The 16,810-nt window shown below is 57.7% G+C and overlaps 1 protein-coding gene across 5 annotated transcripts in view; it reads left to right on the top strand.

The window, feature by feature from the left end:
• The window catches only part of LOC102243281 (basic proline-rich protein-like), a 43,010-nt gene that overhangs the window by 16,151 nt on the left and 10,049 nt on the right, over positions 1–16,810 (top strand). For 2 of the 5 annotated variants that reach the window (XR_313854.2, XR_313855.2), the window contains exons 5-7: positions 2,678–2,821; positions 8,106–8,237; positions 14,254–14,512. Coding sequence is in view for 1 of the 5 variants with exons in the window: in XM_014543614.1 (XP_014399100.1) it covers positions 2,678–2,821; positions 8,106–8,237; positions 16,484–16,786 (579 nt within the window). In the remaining 4 variants the exon portion in view is untranslated. Of the gene's footprint in view, positions 1–2,677; positions 2,822–8,105; positions 8,238–10,600; positions 10,772–14,253; positions 14,513–16,483; positions 16,787–16,810 lie in introns of those variants that run through there. The other 3 variants (XR_001363042.1, XR_001363043.1, XM_014543614.1) reach the window with 3 other exon arrangements.

The following is a 16,810-nucleotide window of genomic DNA, read 5'->3' as shown; positions in this document are numbered from 1 at the left end:
CACGCGTTCCCTGCACGGAGGAGGAGGTGGCGACGTAGGACTCCAGGGTTGAGTGGCTCCCACATTTCCAAGCATTTTTCAATCTGGGAGGACAGGGAGCTGGAAACTATTTAAAGGGGGAGCCGAGGCCTGAAAGTCTTGGCTGGGATGGAGGAAGGGAGAGAAATGTATCCTGTGCCATCGGGACCCTCCCCGAGGGGGAGGCAAGGGCGTGTCCAGGACAGCGCAGCCTGTGCACCCTGCACACCAGCCTGAATGGCTGCTCCCGCCCTGGCCCCCAGCTCAGCCGTCCAAGGACACATGCGAGCTGCCAGGCCAAAGCCAGGAGCCCGCGGCACCGTGGGCAGGACACCGCAGGACACCCAGCTCGTTGGAGAAGGCCCCGGAACACGCTTCCGCTCAAACCCGCTCCTCCAATTAGCCTGTTTACTCATGTAACACGGCTTGGTTCTGTTGACACACAGTGAAACCGCAGCCCGTGGTTCCCGTCCCCAGAAAGGTCGTGAGAGGATCGGCTGTTTCTGAGCTTTTCCCTGAGGGTGACTTTGCTGCCTGCCCATGGCTTTTGTCACCGCCTGGCCTTTGCTCGCAGCCGGTGGAGGCTGATGGGAACCTCAGCCCGGGGATACTCGAGTGGAGGAAGAAGTTCTCGTGCCTTCCATCGCAAGCACCCAGGCTGTCTTCACGGTCACCCGGTCCTCTCTCTTGGCCGAGGGCCCCGGATGAGCCCCCAGGAGCGATGCTCTCTGGACAGTGTCTGGCGTGGATGTGTGGCCAGAGCTGTCATAACCATCGGCTACACTCCCGGGGGGAGGGGGCCACTCGGAGGAGCCACAGGGGCCAGAGCAGGAGCCGCGGGCAAACCCACCTGCAGCCCCTCACCGGGACTCCCGTGGCACCAGCCTAGACCACTCTCAGCGGGACTTCCGGTTACTGAGCCCACAGCATCCTGAACACGGCAGTTCCACGCACGTCTGCGCCCCCTTCGGCAGGTGGAAGGTCGTCCGTGTGCATTTCGGGGGCTTCCCTCGTTCTTGTCGGACTCTGAATTGGACCCTGGTGGTCTGAGCATCACCACCACCACCACCACCATCACCATCACCACCACCACCATCACCACCACCACCACCATCCTGCCGAGGGTGCCATTCCTCTCTCTGTCTTCCTGTGGGCATCCCCAGAGCAGACCCTACGACGAGGGTTTGGTTGTGGGTAATCTGTTTGTGAGGTGACTCCGGGAAGCACAGGGTAGGGGTGGAGAAGGAAGATGGGGAGGGAGGAAGGCCATGAATAGGGCTGACATGGGGTTCCCGCTGCCAGCGATGGGCTCAAGCGGCTGGGCCCTGGAGAGATGAGGGAGCCAGGCTTCCAGTGAGGATGTACCCCCAGGCTCCCATGCCTGGGGGCTGCGAGGCCCCTGGGGGCACAAACTCCCCTGTTATTTCTGGGCTGTGCCCGCAGGGGCGGGAGCAACTTCCCCAGGTGGCAGGAGAGGTGGATGGGCATCGCAGCCTGCTCTCCACACGATCATGGAAGCCTCAGTTTCCTGACCTGTAAAATGGGGCCAGTGGTACTCACACGGCAGAGCTCATGCAAAGAGTAACAGCAAATGCACTTCCTGGCAGAAGAAGGGCTCTGCTAGTGCTGGCTTTATAAGTGTGGCTCCTTAAGTGAGGAACGTCATCTCGCCCAGTGCGGGGACTGGGGTCTGCCTTCCCTCCTGCCACCTGGGTTCCACTTCCCTTTCCTGCATCTGTATCTGGGGGCAGCCCGGGGCTCAGGGCAAGTCTGACTTGAACACCCTGAAATGGCTGCTGGCCGAGGGCCCTGGGCAGTGGTGGGGCCACGCCCGTCAGCCAGGCTAGGCTGGGTGCCGTCCGCTCCGTGTCAGAGTGAGGGCCCAGGCTGATCTGTGGGTCACCGCAGCTCACCTGTGCCCGCAGGCCATGCCACGTGGCCCTCTGGCCCAGCAGCCACCTGCTCAGGGCTGCAGGAGGCCCGGCACTTGACCTTTCCCGCTCAGCATCATTTTCCGTTCGGCTGCGTCCGGGCCAGGCCTGCCATGGGGGAGCCTTGTTCCAAGGCTTGTCATTGTTTCAGGATCAGGTCGCCTGAGTCTCAAGAATCTCACAGAAACCAGAACTTCCTGAGTCACCGGCACCCACCATGGGGCCTCGGATGGATGGCAGGGCGGGGTGGAGGCAGTGGCTCCCCTGCCCCCATGAGGCCCGGAATGCTTTAGCAGCGCCCTCTCTGCCCGCGGGAGCTGGGATTTTGTAGCTTAGGCCAAGTGCCAAATTGGCCTGAGGGTCTGGCCCCTCGCCTGGGCCTTGCTCTGCCTGAGCCAAGTCCGAGGGGAAGGTGGCGGCCCCCCAGCAACGCACAGCGCGAAGTGGGGAGCTGAGAGGTGTGTGTGTCACCCTGCAGGCCCAGCCCTGCCTCCCCCTGGTCTGTCTGAACCCCACACACTTGGTGGGGACCAGCCCTCAGTGCCCTCGGGCTGGGCAGGCCACGGAACGAGCATCCCTCGGCTCCTGGCCAGCGGCAGGCTCGATGGGGAGGTGGTTTTTAACAGCCTCCTGCGTATTGATTTCTGGGCGGTGCGGTCGACTTCAGCCCACTCCCCCTGGAGGGAGGCTGGAAACCAATGCCGCTCCGTCCCCTCTATTTCCTGCAGGCTTGCTGGAGTGTGACCAGCTCCCCGCTGGCTACGCGACCTTGGGCAAGTCACCTCCCTGTGGGCTCAGTGGCTCCGAATCCGTGTCATTGGGCGATGCTATGGACCGGAAGGGCCACTTTCCTCAGCGGCCTCCCTACACAGGTATGACTCAGCCTTTCCCGACTTGTCGGATAAGGATATTGAGGCTGTGGCAGCCGGTGACAAGACATGGGCGAGAAGGCAGTTGTCCCACCCGAGGGAGCCCGGGGACCAGGTTAATGCGGCATCAAAAGGCAGGACTGGCCTTAGCAGGTTTGACTTAGTGGAGAGAGCATCTGCCTACAGATTAAAGGGTCCCGGGTTCAATTCGGGTCAAGGGCACGTATCTTGGTTGCAGGCTCCTCCCGGCCCAGGCCCGGGTAGGGGCTCATGCAGGAGGCAACCCATTGATGTGTTTCTCTTACATCGATGTTTCTCTCTGTCTCTCCCTCTCTCTTCCACTCTCCCTAAAAAAATCAATGGAAAAATATCCTTGGGTGAAGATTAACAACAACAAAAGGCAGGATCAGAGTTTTCTCCAACAACCTACCCTGTACCCCACACTGAACCCCTAGAACCGATTTGACCCCAAACAGCAGCTCCCCGGGCGGGTAGTGAGTGCCCGCTAGGTGCCAGCCCTCCAGCCAGTGCTAGGGAGATGGTTGCCAGCCCTCCCGTGGTCTGGGTCAAGCAGGGGGACACACTGAGGCGGGGTCACCCTCCTGGGAAAGGTTAGGGAGGGGCCTGTGATCTCCCAGACATGAGGAGGAGGGACCTCCATGGGGGGCCCTGGATTCATCCTCAGGGCCCAGCTAGGTGGGTATCACCCTGCTCAGGACAGTGTGCGTGGCAAGGGGGACCCCGCCCGGCTCTCTGGGGTCCTTCTCTCTTTCCCCTAAGCCACCACATGGGCTAATAATAGAACCTTCTGGTCAATTCCACCTTCTCAGGCGGCACCCCAGCAGGACGCTGCCGTCCCCTCCCAAGCGGTGAGGTGGAGAACAGTGAAAGGAAACAGGCTGAGATGGGGTGGGGACCTCCCTGCGCCCAGGCTCCTGGGGAAAGAAAGCGCCCGCGTCTGAGAAATCCCCTTGGCCTGGGAGGACGGAGCAGCAACGCCCAGCCCAGCGTGGGTGTGCGGCCTTCAGCGGCACCACGCCCTCCGCCCCCTGAAAGCTATTTCTGCCGCTTCCTGGCTCGGTTTCTCTCCCTCCGCCCCCACCTCTGTCTGGGTTAGACCGAGAGGCCACCCACAGGGCAGGCCCTGGCAAGGAGGGGGAGACCAGCCTGGCCCCTTTGCCAGGTGAAGGGCAGCTTTAACCCCCGGGACGCCAGTTGAAATGGAAAATTTGGAAAATGAGAACAACCGTGGCTCAATACACCTGTCCCTGCCGAGCAGAACCTGCTAGTGCCCCCTGCCAGGCTTGGGGGGGCTTCTGGTAACTCTTCCCACGGCAGGGACCCCGTAAAGCTGTGGGGGCCGACAGCCGCGAGTTGTCACTTTCTCTGGAGGGGTCAGGATGGAGTCTGTGACCTGTAACAACCTCCATCTTCCTTCCCTAGAACAGGGCGGGGGGCCAGGAAGGTACCCCGTTGCCAAGGGGCTAGGCCACGGCAGATCCCTGTGGGCGCACTGACTGACACAGCTGGTTCGGAGCTCCCAGCCCAGAGTGTGTCTCCTGTCTGCCACTGCCACTGCCCCCGCTGTGCCCCATGGCGGCACCGTGCAGCTCCCAGGGGCCGAGCAAGGGAAGAGCAAGACCCGTCACAGAGGGGTTCATACATTCAGAAATGACCTCTTTCCCTTTTTTAATAAAGAGTTTCTATGTGGATCATAAATATGCCATCTTCTCAAAGTCCCCCTGGAGCCCTCGGATAGATAGGCTCAGGGCCACTGTGTTCAAAGTCACACCCCCTTGCCCGGCCGTCGTGGCTCAGTGATTGAGCATCGCCCTCTGAACCTGGAGGTCATGGTTCGATTCCTGGTCAGAGCACATGCCCGGGTTGCAGGCTCAATTCCGAGTAGGGAGCGTGCAGGAGGCAGCCCATCCATGATTCTCTCTCATCACTGATGTTTCTCTCTCTCTCTCTCTCCCTTCCTCTCTGAAATCAATAAAAAAATAATTTTTTTAAATAAAATCACACCCCTCCTCACCTGTCTGGATTCGCTGCCTACCTCTCCTGCTTTGTCTTTCTCCACAGCATTTATTGCCAGAACTGCACTCTGGGTTTTACTGATTTGTCTTCCTTTGCGTCTCTTCCCACCGCACCCCCAGTAGAAAGGAAGCTCCATGAGGGAGTGACCAGGTCTGTTCTGTTTACTCGATATCTGGGGCAGTGATGGCGAACCTTTTGAGCTCGGCGTGTCAGCATTTTGAAAAACCCTAACTTAACTCTGGTGCCGTGTCACATATAGAAATTTTTTGATCTTTGCAACCATAGTAAAACAAAGACTTATATTTTTGATATTTATTTTATATATTTAAATGCCATTTAACAAAGAAAAATCAACCACGCGTGTCATAGGTTTGCCATCACTGGCCTACACCGAGCCTGGCAGGCCATAGGCACTCGGTCAGTATTTCTGAATGAACCGAGAGGAACCTTCTCTCAGAGAGAGGGACCCTGTCTCAGCAGGTTGGGAAGCGAGGATCCAGGGTCCCCATCGCTCCTCGGAGCCTCCTGGCGGCAGCTTCCTGGCGTAGAATCACGCCCACCCCCTTTCCCGTCCTCACCACAGCCAGGAAGGCCCTGCTCCAAGTTGACCAGCAAGTCCTGGCTTCCCAACGTCCACGTGCTCTTCCCACGCCCCTCATCCTCACACTGAGGCCCGCAGACCGTCACCAGCAGCCGGTCAGACCCCCACCCTGGGCCCGTGGACCAGAGGCTGTACTCTTATTGTTACTTTTTGTTGTTGTTAATCCTCCCCCGAGGATATTTTTCCATTGATTTTTAGAGAGAGTGGAAGGGAGGGGGAGAGACAGAGAGAAACATCATGTGAGAGAGACACATCGATTAGTTGCCTCCTGCACGCTCCCAGACCAGGGCTGGGGATTGAGCCTGTAACCGAGGTACGTGCCCTTGACCAGAATTGAACTCAGGACCCTTCAGTCCAAGGGCTCACGCTCTATCACTGAACCACACCAGCTAGGGCACAGAGTCTGCATTTTAACAAAATCCCGGGTCCTAAAGTAAGTGTGGGTGGCCGGCCCACAAATGATCCCTTCTCCCAGGCTCAGAGAAGTGCTTTGCCGAAACCATCTTGGTTTCTTTCTTTCTTCCTTTCCTCTGCAGCTCCTAAAGCAGCCAGCGCGGGGCTGAGGGGGCCGGGCCTTCATGTTCCTGCGAGAACGGGAAACGGTGAAGGGCGAACCCAGCAATTAGCCTGGGAGAGCGGGGAGGCGAGGCAGGCGCGCTGGAGAGCCAGGGAAACAGCAGCCCTAATTGCGGGGTGTGCCAGCCTGGGGCCTAGTGTGCACGGGGGAGGGGCATTGAGACAGCAGCCATCTCTGTGTGAGTGTCTGTCAGGCTGCAGGGGGTGTGGGGGGGAGGGAGCAGCAGGGAGGAGCTGGGTGGCAGGGATGCAGAGAACTGAAAACCCAGCTGCCAGGGGGCCTCTGCAGGCCTGCACCTCCCTCCCCAGGCCTGCACCCACGCTCCCTAGGCCTGCACCCACCCTTCCCGGGTCTGCAGGTCGGCCTGGCTTGCTGAGCTTTTGTCTCCCCTAGGAGCACCCTCTGTGATGCTGCCCCAGGTGTCTGCAGGGGCCTGTACCAGGCTCCTTGGCACCTGGAGGGCCGGGCTTCCTGCTGACAGCTCCATTCACCGCTTCGGAATGAGGTCTAGAGAGGTGTAGGCCTTCGAAATGATGCTCAAACTGGGGTTCCCGGAACCCTGGGGCACCATGGAGGGGCGAGAGGAGGAATCAGGCGGGCTCCCTGCCCCTCACCCCAACCCCATCCGTGCACCCCAACTGCCACCAGGTGGCTCGGTTCCTGTCTGTTTTATATATTAGAACTCCGAATGAGACGTCACTTCAGAAATGAGCTTTTGCTACTTTTTTGAAAAAAGGGAAGGGAAGGAAAATGTTTTCATCTGACATAACCATTTTTCTGGATTTACCTTATCCCATGCTGCCCGGATAAAAGCAGACCCTTCTTTATCCCCCAAACCCCCAAGATCAAGTGTCCCCACACCCAGGCCATAGCTCCCCCCCTGGGGCGGGTGGGCGACTTCTGTCCTCCCCCGGCCTGTGAGATCTGAAATGAAGAGAGGAGGTACCGGGGAGAGGCACCCAAAATAAAGGCCGCGGAGGATGAAAGCCCGAGTCCAGTCTCTCCCCCGAAAAAGGACGTCCGTTTGTTCTCAGGGCGAGTTGAAAGAAGAGCGAGCATTGTCCTCATGAAACGGTTTCATGTGAAGCCTTTGCTTTGGGGGTTTGTGCTGGTTCTGGGCCTCCTCTCCTCCCGTGGCCACTGCACATGAAAGGCGGGGTCAGGCCAGGCGTGTGGGGGGCGCGGGCGGCCGGTTTCGCTTTGATTTTCCCCAGAGCAGCAGCGGGGAGCTCTTTCTACCTGGGTGTCTGGCTGTCTCCTTCGGGCCAGTCCCAGACCCAGACCAGGCTGAGAATAATTCCTCCTCAAAAACACACATAACAATTCCCGTTAAATGTTCCCAATGCTCCACGCCTCCGTCAAAGCTCAGAGAGGCGCCTTTGAGGGTTTTTCACGGAACAGAAATAAAACCTCCACAGAGGCTGGGAAAACGGGCTGAAATCCCCCCAGGTGTGTGCCCTGCGGCTGACATGTGAGGGGCAGAAAAAGAGCCAGGGCTCAAGGTGAGGAAGGTTTGACACACAAAGGGGAGGACAAGAGGAACGTGGCCCCGGAGAGAGGCTGTTTCCTGGGAGATTTCAGTCATTTCTGTTGTTTTTTTAAAATATTTTTACTGATTTCAGAGAGGAAGGGAGAGGGAGAGAGAGAGAGAGAGAAACATCAATGATGAGAGAATCATGGATCGGCTGCCTCCTGCATGCCCCTCACTGGGGATGGAGCCCACAACCCAGGCTTGTGCCTTGAACAGGGATTGAACTGTGACCTCCTGGTTCATAGGTTGACGCTCAACCACTGAGCCACACCGGCCGGGCTATTTCAGGCGTTTTTATGATGTGAGCCAACACTGGGCCACTGCTAGTTACTTCTACTAAGGAGGGAAGTGAATAATCCCAAACCATGGGTAATCCCCAGGCCAGAGGCACCTTTCGCTCCCTTCCCACCTTCCAACAAGGCAGCTCTGAGCCTGGAACCTAAATCAGAGGGACCCAGATTCATTCATTCATTCGTCCATTCATTCATTTGTCCATCCATTCATTCACTCAGTAAACACTAGACTCCCGTCCCTGTTCTAGGTGCTAGATATACATCAGGAAACAAAAGGGCTCCAGCCAGCCTTGCTCCCGCACGTCAGCTGCACGGACCAAGAAACCCAGATAGAACATCAGCAGTTCTCCGGGGCTCCCGTCTCAAACCAGAGCAAGATGGTGAGTCACCTGGGACCTTGTTAGAAGTCGAAGGGGAACCTGAGCAGGAGCCGGGGGGTGGGGGGGGGGCCTGAGGCTCTGCATTTTTAACAAGCTCCCAGGGGTGTCACCGCCGCTGGCCCCAGGTGAGAGTGCCAAGCCGTCTGGTTCCCTCCCAGCTCCGTCACCGGCCCTGTGAGCCTGGGCAAGCGTTCCAACCACATTCTGCCTCAATTTTCTCATCTATAAAAGATTCCCACCACACAGAAATGTATGAGGGAAATGATTTTTTTTTTTTTGGCCTAGGTCTGTTTGAAGTGAGGTTTTCCATCCCTTGCACAGAGTCTCAGCGATACATTTTTAAAACATAAATTTTTTAAATTAATTTCAGAGAGGAAGGGAGAGGGGGAGAGAGAGAGAGAAACATCGATGGTGAGAGAGAATCATGGATCGGCTGCTTCCTGCAGGCCTCCCACTGGGGATCGAGCCCGCAACCTGGGCATGTGCCCTTGACCAGGAATCAAACCGTGACCTCCTGGTTCATGGGTTGATGCTCAACCACTGACCCACACTGGCCGGGCCATCATGGATTTTTTTTTAAAGCACATTGCCTGTTTCTTGTTTTTTTATTCTCTCTCGAACTTTCCTTCTCCTGAAAGCAATGAGGGTGCGGCTGCCTCCGGCTGACCACCAGGGAAAAGGTGGGGTGTGAGGACTTGAGGAAAAGGAACAGTTCCGGGCTGAGTCCTCTGAGACACCTTCTCTCTGCACAACCAACCCAGGAAGGGAGGGAGCTGTCACTACTGTGGGTGTGGAGGGGGGTCGGGGGAGAGGGAGTCACGCTGGGGACCAGAGAGGGTGGATGAGGTTTAATGCCCTAAGTTCTAAGGGTCTCTTGTTTAGAGTTGGGCTGTGTGCATTAGTGAAGTTCATTTAAGTATTTATAATAATCAGTACATTCATTTTTGGAGCAGGAAATGCATGGCCTCTTTTCCAAGACAAAGTGGCATTGAGTGACACTTCACTCCTTCCCCACCTCCAAGCCCTTTGTTCACTCCCCAGAGGCCAGCGTGGGGACGGGCGTTGTCCAGCCAGACACAGAAGTGCATCCCTGGGCGTGCCTGCCCTTTCCCGGGTGTCTGGGTGTGTTTGTGTACAGGCTGCGGTGTACAGTGGCCACTGCTCTGCTTCCTTCCCGCACCTCCTGTCTTCTTTTTTTTTTTGAATCCTCATCCCAGGATATTTTTTCTATTGATCTTTAGAGAGTAGAAGGGAGGGAGAAGGGGGAGAGACAGAGAGAGAGAAACATCGATGTGAGAGAGAGAGAGAGACATCAACTGGTTGCCTCCCGCACACGCCCCGACCAGGTCCGGGGATCGAACCTGCAACCCAAGTATACGTGCCCTTGACTGGAAATCGAACCCGAGACTCTAGCCCGAGGGCCGGCGCTCTAACCACTGAACAACCAGCCGGGGCTCACCCTCCTGTCTTAGAGAAGGTTCCAAACCCACCCCTCAGAGGTCGCCTTCGGACGGGTCACCCAAGGCAGCGGGAGAGGTGGCCCAGTGTCTGTCGCAGGAGGGGGCCTGGCACCAGACGCTCGTGAAACACTCGGCTAGTCCCTGGGAATGCCGCCTCCCCCGGGAGCTGTTGGTCCAGATCGCTGATTAAGATTCACAAGAACAATTTAACCCCTAACTTAGCATTCGGAGGAGAGGCCCCCTCCCTGGTGCCATGGCTTTGAGGTGGCACCTGATCTTTGTTGCCGAACTCAGCATCGTTCCCCCCCACACACACACTTCTCATTTGTGGACACGTGCCACCTTTTGTCTTGCCCCCCTTGACTATCACGGCTCCCAAGCATCTCCCTGGACTAATGCTAGATCATATCTGTGACTTGCAGTGGAAAATCTGTGTCACTATTTTTTCCCATCACCCAAGCATCCATGGAGTCAATCTTTTTTTGCCAGGAGTTCTCTCACTGGAGCCTGACTACAAAAAGGAATGTGAAAACTGCTGATTAACTATTCAAATGATCCTGCTGTCATTTGCTCTACATGTAAAGATCAAAAGCAGTAACAGCCGCCCTGGCCCATTTGGCTCAGTGGCTAGAGCATCGGCCCGACTGAAGGGTCCGGAGTTTGATTCTGGTCAAGGGATCATACCACAGTTGTAGGCTCGATCCCCGGCCCTGGTCAGTGTGTGCGGAAGGCAACCAATCGATGTATCTCTCTCACATCGAAGTTTCTCTCTCTCTCTCTGTCTCTCCCCCTCCTTTCCACTCTCTCTAAAAATCAATGGAAAAATATCCTCCAGTGAGGGTGAACAACAACAACAAAAAAGGAACAATAACCACGTATCCCCCTCTTCTGCTTCTGAAAAAGGCAACTGGAGGAAGACCCCCCCTCCCAGCCATCTTCATCACGCATGCCCTTCCTCGCCGGCTCTTGGCATGGAAAAGATGAGTAACTGATGTCAGAGGCTAGCAGCCAAAACTCACGCCCGGCCCTGGCCAGGAAAACAGTCCCTCCCCCAGCCGTGACCTCTTCCCACCAGCTCCCACAGCCTGGGCGCCGGGCATGAAATCGCTGAGCCGGACAGTGGGTGCTTCGGTGGCCAACTGCCCCCTTCAGGACATTCCCTTAAATACTCACTGGGCCAAGTAAGAGTGTCCATGGCTTCCCCTTGGAGGATGACGAAGCTGAGCCTTCTTCAAGACAGATAGCCTTTAGAAATCTGACTGGGGATGGAGCCCACAACCCGGGCATGTGCCCTGACCGGGAATCCAACCGTGACCTCCTGGCTCACAGGTCAACGCTCAACCACTGAGCCACACCGGCCGGGCTCACCAATATTTCTAAAAGGAAAGAAGTGAGCTGTATTCAGAAGGCCATTTGCCCGAAAAAACGAGTGTTTTTCGTACAAGTCAAGCCAGGCGACATTTAACCTTTCTTTTCCATGATGGATCTTGTTGAGAATTTTTCATCAGTGGGCTGTTTCTGGCTGGGTTGACAGCCACTTTTTGATTGACATGAAAATTGGCAGCAAGCAGCTCACACGGCGATTTATTAAACCTCTGTTGTTCATCAGAGGCTGTATCCGAGCTGGCTCCAGCCTGATTTGGGGCCGTACAGATGTTTGCATCTGCATGAGAAGAAGACCCGGGAGGCTGGGGACGTGCATGCCTACTTGATCTGCGTTTCTCCGAGGTCAGATCATCTCTTGTTCTCTTCCCGACCTGCATATTCATAAGGACCTTTGCACAATTAATGAGACAGAAGATGAAGTGGTTATAGATTGAGAACAAACCCTACCACTGTAATTAGAGTAGAAGTTACCTAGTCAATCAGATTAGCATTCCCAATTCAAACCAGCTAACACAGAGGCATGGCGATGAAAACCCACACAGCCGCCCTAGCCTGGGAGGGAAAGCCAGGGGCCTCGTGACAACATCTACCTGTGATGACCCTTCCCCTGGGAGAGTCCCCAGTGGAGGCATCATGGAGGAGAGCAGGTGGAATCCCATCCCATCGCAAGGCAGCCAATGCTTGACGCCATCGGTGGCAGAAGAAGAAGTAGCATCGCCCTACGTTGATTTGGTTGGATATTTCCCAGACTCCTCCTTGGGAAAACTTACGTAGTTTTTTTTTAACTTTTTTAAAGAAAGACTTTTTATTGACTTTAGAGAGAGAAGTAGGGAGAAAGAGAAAGGGATAGAAACATCAATGATGAGAGAGAATCATGGATCGGCTGCCTCCTGCACGCCCCCTACTGGGGATGGAGCCCACAACCCAGGCATGGGCCCTGACCGGGAATCGAACCGTGACCTCCTGGTTCATGGGTCGACGCTCAACCACTGAGCCACGCCAGCCGGGCTGGACATCTGTCTTTTTGACAAGCCCCAGATGATGCTGATGGACACCAGGGAAGCCATGGAAGATCCCTGGATGGACTTCAGAGAACCCATGGACTCTTGATATTGAGAACATTTTATTGGCATGGATATTTTTCTGGGGAACAGCTCCCACCAGGATCTCCAAAACAGGTTACTAACCCCTGGGAAGGATGAAAGAGGCGAGGAGACTAGAATTGGGCCCCGCAGCAGGCACTGGCCACCATCTAGCCCAGGGCCAACCATGGAACCTGCAGCTCAGAGGCCTCCCCTGTGCTATCAGGCGGTGGGAGCTCTTTCCTCCAACCCTGGGGGTGCAGGTGACAGAAGGACAGGAGCTCAGAGAGAAGAGAGGGGGGGACAGGAGGGCCTGGACCAGAGCTCTTCCCAGCAGAGGGGGGCTCATCTGGCCCCCGTAGGAGGGGAGATAGTCTGAGCTCCAGCATGTGGATGGACGTAAGCGTGGCCTGGGAGGAGCCAGGCACGGGCCTCCCAGCCCAGGGAGCACTGCCCACGAGTCCATCTTCTCTGCCAAGATGCCCAGTCTCTGTGCCTACCCCTCCACACTCAGAGTTTGGTCCCATCTGTACCTGGAGTAGATGGCGGCCCCTCCCTGGCTTTGAGCGCCTCCCCCACCCGAGGGAGCAGGGAGACCTCCCCTGACCTCCTTCCTGTGTGATCGCTAATGAGATCACGTCTGCCTGCCGGGAAGGGGCGATTATGCTGCCGCACCGGGTTATTACCCTTTACAAGTGGCGCTCGGCCTGCCCAGCTGTCTGCCCGCCCCGGGCCATACACACCTGGCCGGGCCGGGGCAGCTGCTGGGAGCTGCTCCTTGGCAACTGGCTCATTAGCAGACGTGGCCTCCACAGCGGGCAGAGCTGGGCGGCGGACGGCACCCAGGCCTGTCTGGGCCTCGGGGCCAAATCCCAGGAGTGGTGCGTCCCACCGCGCCTCGCCCAACCCCGCTCAGCCCTGGGGCGGCAGGCGGGAAATCAGGAGGCACTGAAGGCGAGGGGAGGGTTCCTGCCCCTGCAGAGGCCTGGGAGTCTCAGAGGGGAGCCCCCTGAGGCCCCCGCCCTGCGTGGAGCACCTTCAGCAGGACCCGAGCGAATAGCAAAGGAAGGCGCCCACAGTCCCCATGAAGGGCCGTCTCCTGGGCTTGGCCGGCAGCGTTGTCCTGGCGGTGCCTCCTCCGACACGCTGCCATCGTGAACCCTGAGGAAAGCCTCGGTCTCAACCGACATCCGCCTTCCAGATTTCCCAGCCCGTCCTGTCCTTTCCATCGGCTCGATCCCTCCCAGCCTGGTGGCAGGGCCACCAGCTTGCAGAGAACAGAGGAGGGGCTCCCAGGAGTGCCGAGCGGGGTGTGGAGGGATGCGGTCCTATTTGTGTGAAACTGTCAATCAAGGAAGATCCCCTGCCCGGCTGGTGTGGCTCAGTGGTTGAGCATCGACCCAGGAACCAGGAGGTCAGAGTTGGATCCCCAGTCAGGGCACATGCCCTGGGGTTGCGGGCTCCATCCCCAGTATGGGGTGTGCAGGAGGCAGCCGATCCATGATTCTCTCTCATCGTGGATGTTTCTATTTCTCCCTTCCTCTCCCTTCCTGTCTCTGAAATCAATAAAAAATATTTTTTTAAAAAAGAAAGAAAGAAGGATTCCCTCAGGGGCGGAGCCCTGGGAGGGAGACGTTTACCTGCCACGGTCTCCTTCCTTCTCTGTGTCTGAAGGTGCGGCAGGGTCCCCTGGAGGGTCTCATTCCCCACAGTGTGCTGGGCGTGTCCCCACTGGCTGATTGACAGGTGGAGGGAGGGCTGGGAATCATCCAGGACCAGGTAGACTTGGCCACTCACCCTCAGCCAGCAGTCCCCTCAGATGCACCTCCCAGCCCCCTGCAAAGTGCCTGTGGGAAAGGCCCTGCTCTCCCTCGTCCTCTCTGCACCCCGCCCCCTCAGCTGTGACCGCATTGCCCTCTCTCGGCCCTCTACATCCTCCCTCCATTTCTGCTTTCAAAAGGGGGAAAAAGCGTTTTGATTACGAAGCATTTCCAGGGCTGTTTAGGTTGGCCAAGCGCTGGGACTTTTGTTTGCCTTCCCTCCCGGCCCTGCCTGAGTGGAGGTAACGTTATTATCTCCTCTTGACAGGTAAGAAAGTGCTGACCGAGAAAGGCCCACAGGCGGCCAAGGTCGGACGCCACACAGCCCAGGACACGGCGCCCCACCCCCCCATCACGCCAAGCATGGAGGCTGGGCCGATAGGCAGGGCGGAGGCTGTGGGGACAGAGACCCCAGCCCAGAGGGTCCAGGAACTGCTCGAGGGGGACACCAGCGCCCACTGGGAGCAACAGAAGTGAGGAGGACGAGGCTGCAGATCCTGGGTGCAGGGGGAGGAGGCCTGAATTGAGTGAGTATGAGAAACACGGAGAAAGCAAGTCAGGGTTGAGCGCCTGCCATGTCTGCCAGGCTTCACCCCTTCCATTCTTCCCACAGTCCTGTCCTCATGTGATTCTTTTTTATTTTAAGTTGTTTAATTTTTATTGATTTCAGAGAGGAAGGGAGAGGGAGATAGAAACATCTATGATGAGAGAGAATCGTGGATCGGCTGCCTCCTGCACACCCCCTACTGGGGATCGATCCTGCAACCTGGGCATGTGCCCTGACCAGGAATCGAACCGTGACCTCCTGGTTCATAAGTCAGTGCTCAACCACTGAGCCACACCGGCCGGGCCTCATTTGATTCTTAAAAGCACCAGTGGGTGGTCAGAGAATGTCACAGACACCAAGGCTCTGGGCACAGGGATGTGTCCCTCAGGGCCTCTCTCTTAATGGCACAGCCTCTTGGGAAGTGTCCTGGGCTTTATAAAGGGCCAGGGCATGGGGCAGGGAGGACCAGGAGGCCCTGTTGTGACCTGTAAAGCCCTTGGTGGTGTGAGTCACCCCACTGTAGAGTGGCCAAGGAGAGGTGCCAGGGCAGGTACCAGCCTGGGAACCAGCCCCCTCCCCCCTCCGCCTCACCATCTGGACTTGGTTGCAGGCCGCCCCACTTCCCAGCTTCCCCAGCAGCTGGCCCCTCATGTGATCGAGTTCACCAGTGAGTGGCACGTGGCAGCGTGCCGGCTTCAGGGGAAGGACCGGCTCCAGACATGGTCACCACCCTGTCTCCTGCTCTTCCTGCTCCTCCTGCCTCCATGCAGAAGTGAGGCCCGGCCAGGGGTGGCCATGGGGTGCCTGAGGATGGCAGCGCCCGCAGCTCCAAGGAGCCTGGCTCCCCCGTGCCCCTCCCACGGCCACCCAGCCTTGTCTGCTCCAGCCTGGTTCTGTGAGGAACCGAAACCTCTATGAGAGGCTGTGGTCGGCTGTGGTCAGGGGCAACTGAGCCCAATCCCAAGTCCCAACGGTCTAGGAGCCGTCAAGAGGGGCCTCCTGACCTTGAAGTCTCTCGGTCTCAGACCTGGCTTCCAGGTCCTGGGGACCAGCCCTTACCCAGCACACACTCAGCCACAGCCCCTCCCCAGGGCCTCCCTCCAGGAGCCTGGTGTTCCCACTACGGCTGTCTTCACCCTGCCAGGCTCAACTGTTAGGCAGGCAGCTGGACAACACAGCAATTTCCTTTTTTAAGAAATATATATATATATTTTATTGATTTCAGAGAGGAAAGGAGAGGGAGAGAGAGAGAGAGAAACATCAATGATGAGAGATAATCATGAACTGGCTGCCTCCTGGAATCGAACCTTAACCTCCTGGTTCCTGGGGTCGATGCTCCACCGCTGAGCCACGCCGGCCGGCCGGGCTGGTCCCATTTTCTTAAGCGTTTCACCAGGTTCCTCTGCCTCCTGGAATCGAACCTTAACCTCCTGGTTCCTGGGGTCGATGCTCCACCGCTGAGCCACGCCGGCCGGGCTGGTCCCATTTTCTTAAGCGTTTCAAGAGGTTCTCCCAGAGGCCCGTGCCGAGAGTGGGAACCCCTCTCTTGTGACATAATTACCGCCACGCAGATGGAGAGCTGGGGCTGGCGTCAGGGCCCTGGATGGCTGGGCAGGCTGTGCACTAGACACCTCCCGGGGCCACCAAGCCCCACCCTGGGGGTCCAGCCTGCAACCCGGGCACGTGCCAAGCCCCCCAGGCTTCCCGCTGAACGCCCAGCTCAGCGTCACCATGGAGATTTTCACATAGCGCCCCGGAAATCCCGCGCCACTGTCTGCTGTAACTTGTCTACCCCTCCCCATTCCTCGAAGCCCCACCCTGGGGGTCCAGCCTGCAACCCGGGCATGTGCCAAGCCCCCCAGGCTTCCCGCGGAACGCCCAGCTCGGCGTCACCATGGAGATTTTCACATAGCATCTACTGTAACTTGTCTACCCCTCCCCATTCCTGCAGGAGCGCCACCTCCCCCGTGGCCACCAACCCCAGGGCAACGGGGGCTGGGACTGATCTGGCCAGTGTGGCATCACGGTGTGGGGGCCTCGCCCCTGCAGGGCCCCCCAGAGCCTCCATCCTGGGAGCGGGTGCCCCCGGCCCCCTGTCTGCCATGCCCAGCTGACCCGGGCCCCGAAGGAGCGCATGGCCTCCCTCCTCTGCCACCTCTCGCTGCTGACTCGCCTCCTCCGGGAGGAGATAAACCTCCGGGGGACTTTGTTTTCTGTGACAGCACGTGGGGGCTGCGCCCAACAGAAGTGCAGGGTGAGTCACCAGGACCGGTTTCCT

This window comes from Myotis brandtii, unplaced genomic scaffold (assembly GCF_000412655.1).
Source record: "Myotis brandtii unplaced genomic scaffold, ASM41265v1 scaffold329, whole genome shotgun sequence".
Taxonomy (NCBI): domain Eukaryota; kingdom Metazoa; phylum Chordata; class Mammalia; order Chiroptera; family Vespertilionidae; genus Myotis; species Myotis brandtii.
This window is presented reverse-complemented; position numbering and strand designations above follow the sequence as displayed.